This window comes from Acinonyx jubatus, chromosome B4, assembly GCF_027475565.1.
Source record: "Acinonyx jubatus isolate Ajub_Pintada_27869175 chromosome B4, VMU_Ajub_asm_v1.0, whole genome shotgun sequence".
Lineage (NCBI taxonomy): Eukaryota > Metazoa > Chordata > Mammalia > Carnivora > Felidae > Acinonyx > Acinonyx jubatus.
The window spans coordinates 131,800,132-131,820,749 of NC_069387.1; the positions used below are offsets into that span (position 1 = coordinate 131,800,132).

General features: G+C 41.7%; 1 protein-coding gene across 1 annotated transcript in view; it reads left to right on the plus strand.

Moving 5' to 3' along the window:
• Positions 1–4,992: 4,992 nt before the first annotated feature.
• The window catches only part of EP300 (E1A binding protein p300), an 82,174-nt gene continuing 66,548 nt past the window's right edge, over positions 4,993–20,618 (plus strand). Inside the window, exon 1 of the mRNA XM_015077886.3 lies at positions 4,993–6,057. Within this exon, the coding sequence (XP_014933372.2) occupies positions 5,964–6,057 (94 nt within the window). The 5' untranslated portion in view covers positions 4,993–5,963. The remainder of the gene's footprint in view (positions 6,058–20,618) is intronic.

Here is a 20,618-nt window from a genome sequence, read left to right on the forward strand (position 1 = left end):
TTGCCATCCTTTGGAGAACCCTTTTAGAATACAAAGGACCAAATTTTAGGTCATGGTTTTCTTATTTTGAAGCCAACCAGGTCTTTATTTATAATACTGCTAACATATTTTAATATCCCACTGAATTACTGTACAGATGTTCTAATTTGTACATCAAATGACCACATATTCCAAATAAAAAACAGGTCTCAGTCCAAATTTCCCAGTATGGCCACATGGTCTTTTGTGGCCTGGCCTGGCCTGGCCACTTTTGCAGCATCCTCTCCTACCCGGGGCCCTCTCATTAGCATACGCTCCAGTCTTAGTAACCAATGTAACCAGTGTGTTGCTCATGAATTATCCATCCTTGATTGCCTTGAGAGAGCCATCATCACTCTGTTTGATAACTATCACTATGGGTTTCTCTTCAACTGGATGGGGTGCCCAGAGGACAGGAATAATGTCTTCTCCATCTTGGAATCCATAATACCCAGCAAAATGTTGGGTACAGAGAAGTTGCTCAGGAAAGGCTGGTTTTGGGGTGTAAAGATTACAAATTCTTGCTTGCTGGCAGTTTACTTCAGTCCTTATGTTGGGACACCATGCTCAACACAGAAAGTTACAAGTTCTGTGGCTGCTTTGGTGGTTTTGGCCCTGTATGTTCCAAGTTTATAGAAAAGGTTTTGTGAATGTGTGTGTTTGAGTATATGTTTATGTGTATAACTTTCTCCTTCCTTCCTTCCTTCCTTCTTCCTTCCTTCCTTCCTTCCTTCCTTCCTTCCTTCCTTCCTTCTTCCTTCCTTCCTTCCTTCTTCCTTGCTTCCTTCATTCAACAGACACTCATTGGCTATGAATCCTGCAGCAGTTCCTGTACTAGGTACCAGAGGCATGAGAAAGCATAAGACCGGCTTCCTGCCCTGAGGTTCAGTGGAAAGAGGCCTGTATGTGATGTTGGAAAACCTGAGTTCAAGTCTTCCTTTTGCCTCAGTTTGGGATCTCACAAAGGACATTTTATTTGCTTCAGAGTCTCAGTTTCCCAAATCATTAATGAATACAAACACTTATTCTCCTCCTGTGATAATTATAAAAAACCTGGGTCAAGATATTCAAGATTCCAGAAGAGAGGAAGATTAGCTATACCTGATGGGCAGGTAAGATAGACTGTGTCCTTGTCACTGCAGTTGAATAAAAGGATGGACAAAGAGACCCACACACTCAGACCAGATTGACAAATTGATGGTATCTAGTCGTTTGTTCAAGAAGTTTGAGTTGAGGGGTGCCTGGGTGGTTTAGTCAGTTAAGTGTCCGACTCTTGACTTCAGCTCAGGTCATGATCTCATGGTTTGTGAGTTCCAGCCCCACGTTGGGCTACAGAGCCTGCTGGGGATTCTCTCTCTCTGCTCCTCCTCTGCTTGTGCGTGATTCTCTCTCCCCCTCTCTCTGCTCCTCTCCTGCTCATGCATCAGGTCCTGAGTTAGGAGCTGGGAGAGGGAGAGATGGACAACACGGTCACCCTTCCTGATGTCACCAGAAAAGGCCAATGAGAACTATAACACAGTGTGAAATGGAGGCGATTCAGAAGTATAGGATGCTTGCCATGGGAGGGCAGGGGAGAGGTCTGCAACCAGGATTCAAGGAGATCAGGAAGGGCTTTACAGCAAAAGGGATGTGTAAGCTGAGACCTGAGTGATTGGGAATTAGGTGGACAAAAGAGGTGAGGGTGGTGGGTGTTTCAGGCAGAAGGACTATGTGTGAATGTCCCAAAGACAGAGAGAGCATGGGCACAAGAAGCATAGAAATAATTCCATTTTGCTGCAAGGAGGGAAGTTGAGAGAAATGAGACAGGTAGACAAGGGCCATTGCTTGTACATGAACCTTTATCCTATGGGCAAAGAGGAACCGTTGAAGGCTTTTTAAAAAAATGTTTTTAGTTCTGATTTCACGCCCCACAAACATATATAACATAGAGTGAAAGCTCCCCGTAACACTTCTCTTACTCCAACACTGTTGAAAGTTTGGTGCATATCCTCTCAGCTTCCAATCAATCCATTATTAATATTAATTACATTTATAAAAGTAGAGCCATTCTAGACCTGCTGTGTTATAATTTTTTTTGTCCTTAGCAATATATGGATATCTTTCTATGATAGTACATATCTACCTGTTCTTTTTTTTAAATTTACATCCAAGTTAGTTAACATATAGTGTAGTAATGATTTCAGGAATAGAATTTAGTGATGCATCACTTAAAGATAACACCCAGTACTCATCCCACCAAGTGCCCTCCTTAATGCCCTTTGCCCATCCCCCCAACCCAACACCTACCTGCTCATTTTTATTTTTATTATTAATGTTTATTTATTCTTGAAAGAGAGACAGAGCATGAGCAAGGGAGGGGCAGAGAGAGAGGGAGACACAGAATTGGAAGCAGGCTCCAGGCTCTGAGCTGTCAGCACAGACCCCAACACAGGGCTCGAACTCACAAGGCATGAGATCATGATCTGACTTGAAGTCAGACGCTTAACCAACTGAGCCACCCAGGCACCTCATACCTGCTCGTTTTTAAATGACGGCATGATATCCCATCATGGCAAGGCTGTTTCATTGCTTGTTTTGTTTTGTGGTAAAAAATATGTTAAACATTTTAAAAAATTGGGGCACCTGGGTGGCTCAGTCTGACTTCGGCTCAGATCATGATCTCGTGGTTTGTGAGCTCGAGCCCCGCGTCAGGCTCTGTGCTGACAGCTCAGAGCTTGGAGCCCACTTCATTCTGTGTCTCCCTCTCTCTGCACCCCACCCTCAAGAACAAATGTTAAAAAAAAAAAAACATTCAAGAGATACTGGGATTTTCAAAATCTATAAGCGTTTGGCATGAATCTAAATATTTGTTCTCTACTCAATCCCCACTAATAGTGTATGAAAATACCAATTCTCCATGCTCTTGCCGATATGGGCTACTAAAATTTTTTTCAGGAACAGATTTTATTAAATGTAGAATAGAAATAAAAGTATTTTCTTACAAACACTAACATTTTGGAAGTGTATATAAATCAATAATTCCTTGCGCGGATATGCGGCACTTTCAAAACCCGGCCACATTCACATTTGCAGGAGCAACCCAAGTTTGTGAAGACTTCTTCCCTTGATAACAAGTGCTTGGGAAAAACTTTGTTGCTGCCACATCTAGTAGAGCCCTTTTCTATTTAATTTTAGAACGAATGGCTAGGAACAGCTAAGCTGTATTGAGGTATTGAGTGCTACTGTGTGCCAAATACTATGGTGTTATCCACAAATGATCATGTTTAATCTTCGCAAAAAATGCTTCTCCACTGCAGTAGGGGTGAATTAGGCCTGAACATCACAGGACAGAAGTCATCCCTGTTGGCAACCTGGGTTGCTCCAGTAATACCTGACTCCTGGCTCATTGATTCTCTTCATCCTTCACTTTAAAGAATAAACAACAAAAACAACAACAAAGTAAACTCAACAATAAGCAAACACCAACTAAGGAGCCTGAGATTTAAAATGAGTGAAACGCTTTAAACTATCTCCATAGATACTGGTTTGGGGGTTTCCTTGGGGAAACACTAACAACCTTGCCACCTCCTCAAGTACCAATTTACCCAAGGCCAAACACAGCGGAATCCTGTGATGTGTAGGAATGTGAAAGCATGCTAGCGAGGCCCTCCTCTGCAAAACTGTGTTGTCACACACACTTTATTTATATTCAAGAATTTTCCTCGTAGTTACATTTTTGCTTTTGTCCGTGCTTAGATTATCTTTAGCACCTTACGTTTTTGCCCTTGTCCATATCTACATTATCTTTAAGGTACTACCTAGACGGTGGGCTTTTATTAAGCTAGCCTACTGGAGGTGGGTGAAAAGTAGTAGCATAAAATGTCTTCAGGTCTCAGATGCACTCAGAAAAAGAATTCAAGTCTCCTTTGGTGAGAGTGCAACCCTGTAGGAGCGAGTGGACACGTGGTGGGCAAGAAACAAATTTAGGTCTGGTCCTAAAGCGTCTTTCCACTGCTGCGATTTTTGTTTTCTGATTACCAAAATAATATAGGCTTATTGTAAAACAAATTGTAAAATTTGGAGAAAAGGGAAACAACTCATCATCAGTGTGATTTTTTGGATGTGAGACGTTCCCTACGGAAAAGCGATGGAGAGAGGATGCACTGGGTCTCTGGCCCACGACACTGGCCCACGACACTGGCCGACGACGGAGTACCCCCTGCCTGGCTGATTCAACCGGGGTTCGGAAGACCGCCCAAGGGCCCTGGACGCAGGGCTATCCCCACGGCACTCCCATTCGGCCACCTGCGCGGTGACTTGGCGCCTTCCCCGGCGTAGCTCCCGGACTCCGTCACCCCCAATTCCCACCGCTCCCCTACGCAGAGACCCAACCCAGGCACCTTCCCCCGCAAGTGTCCACCGACTGAAAATAGATCCCGAGTCGGCCCCCAAACCACCCCCCCTCCCTTCAAGTCCTCCCCTTTAAAGGGAGCCACCGGGTGACGCCGGGGGAGTTTGCGGAAGCGCCAACCGCGTTGGGGCCTTGGGCGGATCCCGTGATTGGAACTGGCTCCGCCCCCGGGTCCTCTTCCCCCATTGTGTGAGCGGCTCGGGCCAAGGCCCCGCCCCCTCGCCACCTCCCTCCGGAGGCCCAACCCCTCCCCTTTTTTTCACCCCCCGTTGGCTCATTTCCGGCCGCCGCTGCTACCGCTAGCCTGTAAGGAGGATTCGGCAGAGGGAAGAAACAACAGCCGCCATCTTGTTTGTGTGCTAGGCTGGGGGGGAGAGAGGGCGAGAGGGAGCGGGCGAGAGTGGGCAAGCGGGACGCCGGGCGGAGTGCGGACTGCGGGAGCCAGAGTGCGGAGGCGAGCCGGGCCGGAGACAGGCGGCAGGGGCCGAGACAGTGGCAGGGGGCCCGGGGCGCACGGGCTGAGGCGACCCCTAGCCCCCTCCCGTCCGCACACACCCCCACCGCGGCCCGGCAGCCGGGCCGGCGTCGACGCCTAGGGGGGACCATTACATAACCCCGCGCCCCGCGGCGCCTTCGCCCGCCGCCGAGGGCGGCCCCGAGCGGAGCCCCGGGGGGCGGGCGCTCCCGGCACCTGGCCGCCGGGGGTGGGGGCCGTAGCGGCGGCCGTATTTATTTCTGTGCCGCGGGAGAGGAGGGCGAAGGAGGAGAGCGCGGCGCGAGGAGAGGCCGCCTGCGCCGCCCGGCGGAGCGGGGCCTCCTCGGTGGGCTCGGCGTCGGCGCGGGCGGGCGGCGCTGCTCGGCCCGGCCCCCTCGGCCCTCTGGACCGGCGAGCTCCGCGCCCGGCGTCCTCGCCGCGCCTCCGCCGCGCGATGTGAGGCGGCGGCGCCAGCCTGGCTCTCGGCTCGGGCGAGCTCTCTGCGGCCATTAGGGGCCGGTGCGGCGGCGGCGCGGAGCGCGGCGGCAGGAGGAGGGCTCGGAGGGTGGGGGCGCAGGTCCGGGAGGGGGCACCGGGAGGAGGTGAGTGTCTCTCGTCGCCTCCTCCTCTCCCCCCTTTTCGCCCCCGCCTCCTTGTGGCGATGAGAAGGAGGAGGACAGCGCCGAGGAGGAAGAGGCTGATGGCGGCGGCGGAGCTCCGAGAGACCTCGGCTGGGCAGGGGCCGGCCGTGGCGGGCCGGGGACTGCGCCTCTAGAGCCGCGAGTTCTCGGGAATTCGCCGCAGCGGACGCGCTCGGCGGATTTGTGCTCCTGTGCCCTCCTCCGGGCCTGGGCCCAGGCCCGGCCCCTCGCACTTGCCCCTACCTTTTCTATCGAGTCCGCATCCCTCTTCGGCCACCGCGACCCGGCGAAGAGAAAAAGGAACTTCCCCCCCACCCCCTTCGGGGGCCGGCGGAGCCCCCCAAGCCCACCCCAGGGAGCGGGGCGGGGAGCCCCGGCCGAAGAAGAGATTTCCCGAGGATTCTCGTTTTCCTCGCCTGTATCTCCGAAAGAATTAAAAATGGCCGAGAATGTGGTGGAACCGGGGCCGCCTTCAGCCAAGCGGCCTAAACTCTCATCTCCGGCCCTCTCGGCGTCGGCCAGCGATGGCACAGGTTAGTCCCAGGAGCCCTGGCCTTCCACATCCCCCCCTTCATCTTTTTTGCTCGGTGCACCTTTCTTCTTCCATATTTTCTCCCTTTTTCTCTTCTTAGTTCTCTGCCTCTTGGTTAATTTTAAAGGTGTTTGAATGAGCTGGTCGAAGACGTCCAGTAGCCCAACCATTTTCTTTGCTTCCTAATACATTCGTTGCAACACTATGTCATATCGGTGTGTGTTCTGGAATTAGAGCTCTTGAGTGGTGCTATGGAAATAGCCTTTATTGTTGCTTCCGTGCAGTTTAATTTTTGAAATGCCAGGGCATTTGTGTGTAAGGCTTTTTTTTGCAATTTTACTTTGAATTTTTTTGTTGTTGTTGAGAAATGAGGAATTGCGAATCCTTTCTCCTTGATTGCACTTATTCTGTTTTCTCTACTTTTCACTCTTCCTTTTCAAAATTTTCTCTGTTTGGCACAAGATTTTCTGTTGAGGACGAGGGTTTAAAAAATCTTGGTTTTATTTGTGTGTGTGTGTGATCCAGGATTTCAGGTTTGGTGTGATAAGGTTTAATGTCAAAGCTGAAATTTGGTTCCGATTATTTTACCTACCATTCCTAGGGGTTTTTTTTCCCCCCTTTTTATTTGCGTTAAGAATCAATATGGAGCGCAGTTCATTTTACATCTCCCGTTTCTTTCGTGTGAGACCAAAATGTCTGAAACTGGGGTTTTAGGTTGGGAGAGAGCAGAGGCATTTTCTTTGCAGTTTGTAGTCACTTTCTCTTGGGGGGGGGGAGGGGGGGAGATACCCGATTGTGTGGAGTTCTGTAGTTGGAAATCAAAATTAGAAGTTGTAAGCACCCCAGTCATGAACTGCAAAGATAAACTGATCATACAAAAGTTTAAAATGTGTGTTAGGTTCGGTAGTTGTGTGTGTTTGTCTTTTTATGCTTTAAACCTATTTGGAGATCCATACTCGAGTGTGAAAAAAGCTCTACAATTCTTAACTTCACTCAGTTGTGGACTAAAACCCTTTTGTCAAGGGAAATTCGGGGAGACTTCCCTCCGTCATCCCCTTCTTATAATTAGTTTGGTGCTGTCTTGATGGCTAGCGATCTTCTCCTTTGCTGTCGTAGTTGTTTGAGGTGCCAGGATAATGAAGAGGAAGAATGGCTGGCCATCTGACAGTCCACAAGATGTTCCCCCTTACTCCGGAGCATCTCTTTAACTCAACGTCATCCCTCCATCTGCCAGTGAGAGTGCATAATGGAGTTAAATGTACCCTAGGAGTTTGTAGAGAACTTCTAAAGCATGTTTCTAAGTAGACTTCGTTTCAGAGGGTGAAAATGTAAGGATGTGGCAAATGCTTTGGATTCTTTGCTTTTATGGGAAAAATGTGTCCTGAGTTTCAGATAACCTGCAAAGATTGAGGATTTTTGCTTAAGTTCTTTACTTTAGACTTGTAAAATTGGCAGTGTGAGAACTTTGATCTATTCTTATTCCCTGGACTTTCTGTAGTCTTCACGGATTTTTTTTTCTCTTACTTGCCTTTTTTTCCCCCCTCAACATTGTTACACATATCAAGCGTTGTATTCCTTTGCACTTACTAAAATGTTCCAGAGGATCTTCAGATCATCTTTAGACATATTTCCACCTGTAGCTTTTGTGTTGTTTTCTTTAGTTTTTTTTGTGTCGTGTGGTAGTGGGTTTTACGTTGGAGTTCACCAGCGACTTCGGATGTTATAGAGAAAACTTCTTTAATGTGTGTCATTTTGATGACTCCTGATTTGAGCAGCTTAGTCTTGGAGTAAATGGAGTAACGCAAGGCCTGGAAGGCAGGCTGTGCTCTGTTGTTCAGACACCTCTGTTCAGGTGCAGTGCTGCATTCTCCATTTTTGATCTGAGCTAACTCATCTCAGTAGTATCTCACCTGTCCGGTACACAGAAACTGTTTTTTGCTACTTGAAATATCTTTGGATAATTATGAGTCCTAAATGTATCATGTGGGTTTAGTAGAGTAAAAAAAAAAAAAAATCCTCAACATTGAGATGAACTCAGTCAATTTTAGTACTAAGAGTTTATTTTAGTATTATACTTGATATTAGTATTTACAGAAAGTTACCTTTCTCTAAATTTTGTGGGGAGGGTTTCAACACCCCCCCCCCCCCCCATTAAGATTGTACTCCAGGAATTCTTTGGTGTCCAGTTTTTAATCCTCATCAGTCTGGGTTTTTTTGTTGGGGGATGGAGGGAGGTGGTTATTAAGAAAATACTGTCACTGTCGCCTTGTGAACTTAATTCAGGTTGGTGACCTTTTTTTTTCCCTTTGTTTTTCTTTCCCCCCTGCAGCCAGCACCGTGTAGTGTAGTTTGCAGGGAACTTTTAACAGAGACACTTCACTTTAAAACTTTAAATTTTCAAACATGTAACTCTCTACGTTTTGACTTTTGAGTCATTACCTGGATATTTCATTAACGTGAAAGTAAGTTCTTTGGTCCTCAGTTATGAATTTTATCTAGAACTGGGTCAAAATGATCCCAACATTCTGGACATTAGAAACTTTTTTCGTGATCAGGGCTTGCAGTTCTAGTAGCATAAGTGTACCTAACAGGAGTGTTTGTGTGCCAGTTTCATAGGAAAAAAAAACTGGAGCCCAACTGGGTTGACATTCTACAGTACTAACAAAACAAATTAGTGTTTAAATCCCACCTTCTGAATTTTTAAGGTTGGCCACTGATGCAGAATAAAAACGACTTCTCGTTAGACAGTCAAAGATTCTTCTAAAACATTTCCAGATTGATTCAAATATCTTGAATTAAGTTCAAGTTTTATGTGTTGGAATGAGGAGGAAGAGACTTATTTTTTAGCTTTGGCATCTTTTTGTTTCTGTTTCAGTATTTGTAGTTGATCCATTTGATCCATTGAAAATTTAATTTAAGTTGGTATGGTTAGATCAGAACTATTTGATAAATCAAATGACTTTATGTCCCCCCCCCCGAAAATGATAAAAGCCATATGTAAGAATATTTTGCTAAAATTATTGAACAGAAAGGTTGACAGGTAAGTCCTGAAAATATTTCTTGAACCTATTTCTAATAACCTGAGGGATGGGCATGATGAGGATGATACTGTTGCCTTCGTTGTTCACTGGATATAATCTGTGGCTGCTTTGTAACACTTAATGCTATATGCACTGAAAGATCAGACTCTGGAAAGATGGTTGACAGTGCGAAGATCTGGCATTTAAGTGAAGATCCTTCTGGTCTTGGTACAGTTTTGTGGCCCTACTGTGAACTCAAGTGTCAGAATTGGCTTGGATTTTATGCCTATTTTTCATTTGAGGCACAGAGCAGATAGTATATAAACTATATCATCTTGATTGCTAGATTACTGTACATAATAGAGAAGTGGCAAGGATTTTTTTTAATGTCAGTTATTATTTCTCAAAACACTCCTGTGGATTAGTGGTTTATTATCCTGACCACGATATTTTTGGTGGAAGCCATTTCTTTTTCAGCTCTTAAACCTGTGATGCTATGTTTTAATTTTATTTTTTAGGGATGTGTGTTTAGATTAGAGTTCAGCTTCTGGAGTTTTTCAGTTATGGCTCCTTGGTTCACTGAGGTATTGCTGACCTCAGTGTTAAGTTGCAAAACATTTTATTATGTGCCTTGAACTCTGTCAATTGCTTATTTTCAAGGCTTTGTAAGTTCATTTATAGGGCTTTAAGAAGGCTGTCTGTGGTTGATAGTGAGATGAAGTGACTTTTGTTAAGTTGTAAATCTTGTATGTGTTACATACAATATGGGTGCCCTTTTCCAGCAGAAATTCACGTTCTCTCACAGAGCTGAGAAATGTATCGGTTTGTCCAGTGAATGTATAAAGGAGAGAGGAAACAGCTTCTGCCTTGATTGCCTTTTGGCATTTTCTGTTTTACTTTGTTTTTCCACCTTCTCCTTAGTCTATTCTATAAAAAGAGAGATAAATTGAAACAAGAAGTTAAAAATTAGTGCCTCATGGTGTTTGTAGGGACATTAAGTGGTAAATAGGAAAGGAAAAAGAAAAGAGTAGGAAGAATGTTGCAGATACAAGTGGGAGTGTAAAATACCTCTTCCTGGTATATTTACAAAAACAGTTCAGGAGCTGTTCTGCCAATTCATCCACCCAACAATTAATAGAAAAATACGACATGCTTCTTTGTGTTTTCTGCACTTTTAGTGTTTCATCCTTTGAGAATTGCTGAAATTGAAATTTTTAGTGTGGCAAACATTAGGGAAATTAATGGGCAAGTTGAAACTGAAATTATACCAAGTGTAAAAATTTTAAAACACTGAATTTTGCAGATGATTTTTTTATGTGATGGGTGGTAGTTTTCTTCTGAAATTTTAGTAGGAAATGTTTTATTGCACAGTTCTCAAAGGTTTAAGAGAATGAATACTGAGGTGTTAAGCCTTTTCTGAACAGTTTAGATACAGATCTTATTTTATAAATGCTTCAAAAGGCAATTAGCAATAATTTAGTTGAGAGAGAAAGGAAAACTAAAACTACTGAAAAAAAGTGAGCAGTTAAAGAAAAGGAGTTTTGGAGTCTATTTTAGAGTTCAGATCCCAGACCTGCCTTTATTAACTGTGAACCTTGGGCGAATTACTGAACTTTTTCTCAGCTTTCTCACCTGTAGTACCCACCTTACAAGATTGTGGGGAGGAGTAAATGAAAATTCTCTTTATCCAATGCTTAGGGTAGTGCCTGTTGCAGCATAGTATGTGCTAATTCTGTTGATGGTTTTTAACCTTACTACTAAATATACAACAAAGCAGTGGTAGATTTTTTTAATGGATTTGTAGATAGACTGGATAAAGAGAAAGCCAAGTCATGAAGTTCAGAGACGAGAAGCCTTAGAAGTAAAGCTTATGGTGCAAAGATTAAATTTCTAAAGAGTATAAGAACATGGTAGCAGAGATTAAAATAAGACTAGAAGTACTGTATGTACTGTCACATAGGGTGTCTTGTATATGTAAGTAATTGTATATGTAAGTGGAAATCAACAAGTATTTAAAGCATAATGAGAAATCAGAAAGCAGATTGTTCTTACTGTAAATGCTCAAGTTAAGAATGGCTTTTTGCTAAAGAACTGTGTGATTGAGCACCATTTTTTGTTTTGTATTTGCTTCTCTGCGTTTTAAAGGACTTTCTTAAAAAAGAAGAGGGAGAAGAGAAGAAGGGGGGGGGGGGAGTGCAGTACTTTCCAAAATTTTTGACCACACCCAGTAAGAGCTGTATTTTACATGAGTACCAGAGACCCTGTCTCAGCAAGTGGACAAACTTACCCATACTACTTGTAGTATACTATGTATGATGTTTCCTATTTTTTCTTTTCCTTTCTTTCTTTTCTTTCTTTCTTTCTTTCTTTCTTTCTTTCTTTCTTTCTTTCTTTCTCTTTCTTTCTTTCTTTCTTTCTTTCTTTCTTTCCCTTCCTTCCTTCCTCCTTCCTTCTTTTCTTTTCTTTTCTTTTCTTTTCTTTTCTTTTCTTTTCTTTTCTTTTCTTTTCTTTTCTTTTCTTTCTAGTGCTGGTTGTGGCCCATTGTATTGATTTCATGACCCACTATTGGCATGTGACCCACAGTTTGAAAAATACTGGCTTAGAAAGGTTGACAAGCTGTCATTGGTCTCTATTGGGCCAACACTTTCTGTATACTAGGCATTTATCATCAGAAGGGAATACTCTGGTAATCCAGACAGACATAGACCCTTCCTTCCGTAGCTCATAGATAAGGGTGGAAGAGCTACATTCAAGACTGATGTGACCAGCATTATATTGAGAAGTACTGTGTACAGTGGGAGAAACTGGAGGGCCTATAACCTGTAACTGTTGTTCCTCTGGTGACTGTCTTAGAGGAATTGGTGTCTGATCTTGAGATCTGAAGGATAGGTGTAATAGGGTTAGTAAGAGTGAGCCCAGGCTGGGAACAAGAGTATGGCCTGTTCAGGGAACCTATTACATTCTATCTGGCTGGGGGGATAGCAAGAAATATGACCATAGAGGTGAGGATGGGGCCACCTTTGCTTGCCTTATAATGCTTATTGGAGTTTAGACTTTACATTTTAGCACTTTTAAATGGATGGGGCAGAATTGTACTTCATGATCGACTAAAGTGAGGAATGCTTTGGAAAGGAACAGGGAACATATGATGCAGGAACACCAGAGAGATAGATGGCTGTTTTAGGATTCTAGCTGTGATGAGTGTGGCCTAAATTGGTAGATGGAAAGCAGTGAAAAGATTAGAGAAAGGTAGGTGACCAACAGAAGTTGGTTGATTAATTACAGGTTAGGATATTGTGGTAGAGATAATTCCCAAGTTTCAAGTTTGGATAGTTGGGTTGGTGAGGTTGCCATTTACTGAGATAGCAAACATAGGAAGTGAAGTATTTGTGTGTGAATGTGGTGGGGGTTAGGGGTTGTGATGAGTTAAGTTTTGAGCATTTTGAAGTTGTGTGATTCTCCTGAGTGGAGTAGTCAGTATTCATTTAGTGTGCCTTTCTCTCCTTTCAGCCAACAAACATTGACTGCCCACCAAGTTTTAGACCCTTGGAAATGTAAAAATGAATCAAAGTACACTTTCTGCTCTCAAAGCATTTAGGATCTGGTGGGGTTGGCATACTTGTCCACACAGTTTTCCTGAGTTACCCTCTGATACGTGTTAAAAAAAAAAAAAAGGTTGTGGATGAAGGTAGTGGATAGGGATTATTTCTGACAGGCCGTGTTTGGAGGACTGGGGGAAAACTTCAGAGAGAATGTGTGTTTGAACAGAGGCAGGAGAACTTGAAGATAACTTCCCTTAGAAGTAGAGAAAGTTGGAAGAGTATTTCTGTGTCAGGTGGAACAAATACGGGTAGCTCTGGTGTGACTAGAACATAGACTGTGGTGGTATGTTTTCATGTGAGACAGATGGAAAAGGATTTGGTGTCCTGTTATGAAAAGACAGAAATGTGATAAAGAGTTTGACATTTTTTACCATCAGGAAAAAAAAATTTATGAACAAGAGAGTGACATGGTCAGGGAAGGGGGAGAGAGAAATTCTGATGACACTGTACAGGATCCAGTAGCAGGCAGGGATGGCAGGAATACTAGGGGTATGTCACTTGTCTTTTGAGCACACTTCATTTGCCTTGGAAGTTTTTTGGTAGATTGTAATTATTGATATGAATTGTTTATTTAAGGTCCCAGGTTTTGTTTACCAGTTGTCCTAAATGTAGAAAATACAGCAGATAACTCAAAAACCAATCACTCTTCCCTTTTTCTTTACACAGAGGCAGTCTTTCAGAATTTTTTTGTTTTTGTTCTTTGGAGAGATGGTATGATAGCTCTATCATCTAGGATCCCCTATAGGCATTTCATTCCTTTAGAGCAAACCCCAGTCAAGCAAACAAATCCTAGCCTCACCGCAAAGCTTCTCCCAAGATGTTACCACTACTCAAAATCAAGAAATTGTCAAGGGCGCCCAGGTGGCTCAGTCAGTTAAGCTCCTGACTCTTATTTCAGCTCAGGTCATCTCACAACTGGTTAGATCAAGCCCCATGTGGGGCTCTGCACTGACAGTGTGGAGCCTGCTTTGGATTCCCTTTCTCAGTCTGTCTGTACCTGTCCTCTGCTCTGCTCGTGTGCACTCCCTTGCTCTCTCTCTCTCAAAAATAAATAAATGTTAAAAATAAAATAAAATGATCAGAGCTAGATAAGTGAGCGTGTGGTTTAGGTTTAATATGAACGTGTTGTTTACTTGATTCTTAAGGTAGGATTTTAATAAAAGTGTCCTCACCTTTGAATTAATTTCACACCAGGAAGTGTCACTATATTAATAAATTGATAAAGAGCAAGGCAGGCCACACATCTGATCAATCATAGCACTTCATCTTTGTTTAAATGTTGTGACTTAAATAAATGTGGTGGGATTAAGAATCAACTTCAAGTAAGTCACTTGCCAAAGTATAGTTGCACCTTTTGATGTCATGGTTGCAGGACAATGTTAAGAATGCATATTTTGAAATTTGCTTGCACTTCTGCCCTTTGACCCTGTTGGATTTCAAAATTTAACAGTTGCTAACTTGCATGGCTTTGTGATCCTGTATAACCTAATATTACCATCTTCTATCCAAATTTGTGTATAACTCACAAATTGTTGCCAATTGTTTTGAAATGTATTAGAAGTCATATCTGTCTTTCCAGCATGGATATTTTATTTAATTTTCTTAGTCTTTGAAAAGTAGTTTTAAATGTTTGTCCATTTTTCTCAGTAGGTGGACTGTTTGTGATTAGATTAATTCTGCTTCCTTTACAGAGTATCAAATACTGTTTTTAATAAAGTACCAAATAAAAGTTAGGAAAGTTGTTTCAACCTAATTAATTCCTGAAGTTTGCAAATTTTTCTTATTTTTTTGTTTTTGTTTTTTTCGCTTTTGCTTTTTTTGTTTTATTTTATAATAAAACTTTGTTTAAATTTTATTTTTTATTATATTTTTTAAAATTTACATCCAAATTAGTTAGCGTATAGTGCAACAATGATTTCAGGAGTAGATTCCTTAGTGCCCCTGACCCATTTAGCTCATCCCCCTCCCACAACCCCTCCCGTAACCCTCAGTTTGTTCTCCATATTTATGAGTTTCTTCTGTTTTGTCCCCCTCCCTGTTTTTATATTATTTTTGTTTCCCTTCCCTTATGTTCATCTGTTTTGTTTCTTAAAGTCCTCATAGGAGTGAAGTCATATGATTTTTGTCTTTCTCTGACTAATTTCACTTAGCATAATACCCTCCACTTCCATCCATGTAGTTGCAAATGGCAAGATTTCATTCTTTTTGATTGCCGAGTAATACTCCATTTTGTATATATACCACATCTTCTTTATCCATTCATCCATCGATGGACATTTGGGCTCTTTCCATACTTTGGCTATTGTTGACAGTGCTGCTGTAGACATGGGGGTGCATGTGTCCCTTCGAAACAGCTCACCTGTATCCTGTGGATAAATGCCTAGTTGTGCAATTGCTGGGTTGTAGGGTAGTTCTGTTTTTAGTTTTTTGAGGAACCTCCATACTGTTTTCCAGAGTGGCTGCACCAACTTGCATTCCCAAAATTTTTCTCATTTTAAAGACTGCAGTGTTTTTAAATATCATGCTTCTTCAGCACCCCAAACAGCTGAATTAATAATGTAGGAGTATCCTAAACCAATAAGAATGAGAGATCTTTATGAGCTTGTCAATGTCTAGCCAGACTGTTACCAGATTTTTAAAGTTCTGAAGATTTGGCTTTCGTTTCCCTCCTTACTTTTTAAAATCCTGGGTGCCTCCCTTGTAATAGGGGCTCTGAGCATTCCGATGTCTGCCCACCTTGTCACTCACTTTGCTCCCCCTACTTTGAATTCTTTCAGTTACTGAACTGGCTGAGCTTTCCGTGTTCACAACCTGTTCTCTCTCTTTAATTCCACAATTCACCTGTCCAGCTCCTTATCCTCTGGCCTCACCAATGAGTTAGAGGAAAGAAAGGTTTTGAGATCTGGAATGCGCATTTTTTACTTAATTTATTAATGTTTATTTTTGAGAGAGACAGAGACAGTGTGAGCGGGGGAGGGGTAAGAGAGAGGGAGACACAGAATCAGAAGCAGGTTCCAGGCTCCGAGCTGTCAGCACAGAGCCTGACGCGGGGCTTGAACCCATGAACCATTAGATTATGACCTGAGCTGAAGTTGGACGCTTAACCGACTGAGCCACCCAGGCACCCCAGGATTGTGCGTTTTTTAAAAAGCATTTGAATGCCATAGAGAAAACGAAATGAGAGGCAACGGATGAATTCTGTCTTCTCCGTGGATACTTTAGAGTTGACTAGTTTCAGAACATTATGGGTGTTTTGCTTAATGTGTACAGTTTAAGAGCAGAACTGAGTTTTTATTTGACTTCATTTTATCTGAAGCACAAAAATATGACTGTTTATCCAACAAACGTGTGAGCTTTCTAAATGGGGCGGGGGAAGATGTATAACTAGGAAGAGGTGCTATTTAGTAGAATAGATTTTGAGCCACAATTATTTCAATTTTAAGTTTCACATCCTAGTTAGTAACTTTTTTTTAAAAAGCCTTTTATGCTCGCAGTTCAGTGTGTGGGATTATATTAATAATTCTAATTTTGAAGGTTATGCTTCATTTATATATTTCATGGTGGGTAATAGTTGTCTAATTCCTCATATATTATGGGATCATCTTGATTTTTGGAAAGGGTAAGTATTCATTTTATAAGAGATTATATGGCTAAATCCATATACCAATATAGAAAACACCAAGGGTAACCTACAAAATCAGTATGTAATAAGGAAAGGATGTTTTGACTCAACACCAGTTTCCCACATATTCAGTCCAAATTCATTTTTGTTTAGATTGTTGCATTTCTAATACTTGATCCATTGTATTCTAAACTCATGTATTCTAAACTTTGCAAGTCAGATTTAAATATGTCCTGTCAGTCACATTTGTATCACTGTGTTTAGATTGAATATACACTGAAGTGAAGGAACATTTTACTCGGGGCGCCTGGGTGGCTCAGTCAGTTAAGTGCCCGACTTTGGCTCACTCAGGTCATGATCTTGCAGGCTGTAGGTTCGAACCCCACATCGGGCTCTGTGCTAACCGCTCAGAGCCTGGAGCGTGCTTGGGATTCTGTGTCTCCCTCTCTCTCTGACCCTCCCCCACTCATGCTCTGTCTCTTTCCATCTCTCAAAAAAAATTAAAAGAAGCATTTTATTCCAAGTTACTTTGTATTTGAGCATCATTAAAGGTATATGGGAACTTGTCAACAAGCTATTTGGTAGAAATAGCCCAGTAATGGTGTTGATGGGTTGATAATTTTAGTAATCAGGAAATGTCTTACTGGAGATAGTGTGAGTTGATTGACCAGTTGTTTCTGATACTGTTTTGTAATATTTGCCTTAGGATAGTTTAAAAGGTAATAGAATAAATTTCAGATTTATAAATTTCTAATCCTAGAGAAAGGGGGGAATTAAGCAAATATTTACTAGCTTAGTTTAGTATCTAGAAAAGGTCATTGTCTTTTACTTTCTTACCTCCTACTTTACAACTGCACTGAACTGCTCTTACCTAGCTTGCTAAATAATCTTCTAATATCTACATTCAGTAAATTCTCTCTGAAGCACGGGCACCACTAATATTTCCTTCTTGGAACCTGGTTTCCAGGACAGTATTCCTGGTAGGTGGGCTGGGAATGTTCGGTTTCAACATCTTCTGGTGGTTAAGATCATTGTCCCTTAAATACTTGTTTATCTGATGATCCTCTTCATTGATGTCCAGTGGCATTTCTCATATCACTGAGTACTTCTCTGGATTGTCCATCCAGATAGCTGTACCTCTATATATCCTGTTAGGTTGTCTAACCCCAGAAATTTAGGAGTCATCCTTGTCTTTTTTCTCAACCCACTACCTGTAGTCCAAAAGAGTTCTTTTGTTTGGCTCCTTTGCTGCTTCTGCCCTTTCAGTACTGCTCCAGAATTAACTGCTAGTTTTTGTTATTCTCCAGCAGCAGCCTTCTAACCAGTCTCTCTGACTCTAGCTTGTCTGTCTAGTTCATTCTGCATCCTGTTTGCCTGAGTGGGCTTTAATAAATACAAATCTGTTCATATCATATTTTTGCTTAAAATTCTTCACATCAATTTTCTCTTTAGAGTAAAAATCCCAAACTCTTGTTAAAGGACCCTCTAAATTTCTTATGTTTGTTGAACATCTAAATTTTATTCTCCTGATCTGAACTAATCCCTATGAAGGGCAACTTGAGATGGGGGCCTGAGAAGATGACTTATTTGAATCTTTATTTTTTCCCTTTCCTTGAAGGGAAAGAAAGAACTTGTAGAGCTCAGTAAGCGGCATGAAATTGAGGCTGATCAATACTAATCCCAGTGTTCAGTAGGATTTCTTTAAATTGTGACAGTAAATTTTTGATAATTTTTTTCCCCCTTGCATCTTCACACATACCACTTTTAGTTTGGGACTTGCTTTTCTACTAGTTTTAGACCATGGTTTTCATTTGCTGTTTGTGACAAAGTCGTGGCTAAGGACGCGCTCTGGAAGTGATCTTGGCCCTTCCCTCTGGACAGAAGGTTCTGAAATCTCTCACCAGGCATTCAGATTCTCTATCACTTAGCCAGGGACACCAGAGTCTTCTGCGTGAGTTTACCTTTCTCAGTAAATACTTGGCTAGCCCTAAAAACACAACAACAACAACAATAAAACTCCATGAGGGAGGTAGAAGTTTTATTATCTTTTGATGGAAGAGGTAACTTGAGCTTGGTAAATGAAGTCAGCTTATAGAACTGGGTTTAAATCCAAGTATTTGGACTCCTTGAGTAGTGCAAAGTTACAGATACTAGTGATAGAACTAATGGTGTTTAGGAATCATAAATGAGAGCTTTGAGGCACAATCAAAATAGCTTAAGAATAATAATGATAGTGATATTAGATGAAATAATAGGGTCTGTTTGATTAGAGGTCAAAGTATATATGACTTTTACATAGTCTTCCACATTTAATCAGTATAGCTGTTGAAAATGTTTTACAAGTAGAGGTCAGAGAACTTTTTATAAATAACCCAGGGCGCCTGGCTGGCTCATAGTGCGACTTTTGATCTCATGGTTGTGAGTTCGAGCCCCACGTTAGTGGTAGAGATTGCTTAAAAATAAAAAAAATAAAAAAATTTTAAGTTCTAAATACCCAGTCAGATATAAATAATTATAGGATGCAATTTTAGAGTTGCTGGTCTGTGAGTATATGCTAGATCCTGTGAGAAATGTAAGTATTTATTAAGTGCAACTCTGGTCCTTCAGATATTCATAGTTTGGTAGTAAGATGCGCACAAGTATTTAGCCATAACAAAAGATAGAAAATAGGAAGTGCATAGTTGAGGTTGAGAGCTATCTTGGGAAACAGGAGTATTGGGATCAGTTTTTGAGTTGAAACCTGAGTAATCTCATGTAGTAGTAACTACAATTTAGGTCTGTTGAAAGTACAGGATTGCCATTAAAAAAAAGAACAATCCTAAACTTTTATTTTCAGGTTCTACCAATGTAAACCCTCCTATCTGGCTTCACAATGGAGTGTAGCTTCGTAATGTGATGTTAAATGTTTTGCACAAACACATAACAACCACATGTAGCAAATTTGGCTGTAGTACCGGATTAAATTAAACTCCTTAGGATTCTAGGGCCTAAAGTAAGACTTCCATATTACTTTCTCTTTATTTTTTAGAGAGAGAACACTCATGTAGGTGGGGGGGGGGGGGGGAGCCAGAGAAAGAAAAAATCTTAAGCAGGCTCCATGCTCAGCGGGGATTGATCCTACTACCCTGGGTTCATGACCTGAGCCAAAATCAAGAGTTGGACACTCAACCGACTGAGCCACCCAGTCGCCCCAAGACTTCTGCATTACTGAAGTTGATTTTACTTCCGTGCATTCTGTATATGTTGCTATTACCTACTTCTGAGATTGTTGAAAGGATTAGTGAAAATATACAATTACTGAAGTGCCAAGAAAAATGCTTGACACGTTGAAAGTACCTGATAAAAGTTTGCTCTCATTATTAGAAGACTGCTTTGTCTTCTAATTGGGTAATGATTCCATTGAGTAATAATAATAATAGATGAAACATTTTCATGGCATTTAATATGTGTCAGGTATTATTCTAAATACTTTACATATATTAACTCATTTAATCCTCACAAATAACCTATGAAGGTAGGTACTTTCCTGTTTTACAGAAGTGGAAACAAGGCTCTTCTGTGTATACTTGAGAATTCTCTTGTCTGGTTCTCTGAGAAGCTTTTAGGATTTTGATTGACATGGCATTGAATGTGTAATTTTTCTTGTATTATTGCTTTGGCTAGATTCTCTAGTATAGTGTTGAATTAGAAGCATTTGTCATGGTATCTTTGTTTTGTTCTGATGCTAAAGAGACTTTTGATGTTGGTCCTTTAATGCATATTTACTCTCAGTTTTTAGGTTTTGGAAGAAGACTTTTCATCAATTTAAGGAAGTTCCCATCACTTTCTTAATCGCTGTCATTTTTGGGGGAGGTTTTTGGTGTGATTGGGCATTGAATTTTATACAGTGCTCTTCTTACAGCCATTGGGATGAATCTTACATTTTCATTCTCATTTGTTAATAATATGATGAATGGCATTTATAGATACTCTAAGCTTCTAATGCAAACCTGTCCCCCCTAGATTCCTGACATTATCCCAACTTTATCATATTACATTAAAATTTTTATTTTTATTTTTTTAGAGGGAGAGAGACCACGAGTGGGGAAACAGGGGCAGAGAGAGAGAGAGAGGGAATCTTCAGCAGGTTCTACCCTCAGCGCAGAGCCCAGCATAGTGTCCTAATCCATGACCCTGGGATCATGACCTGAGCCAAAGTCAGGAGTCTGATGCTCAATTGACTAGCCACCCAGGCACCCCTCATTAAATTACATTTTAAAGACGTTAATGAATTTGATTTGTCTGTGTGGTTTTTGTTTTTTGTTGTTGGACTCTTCTG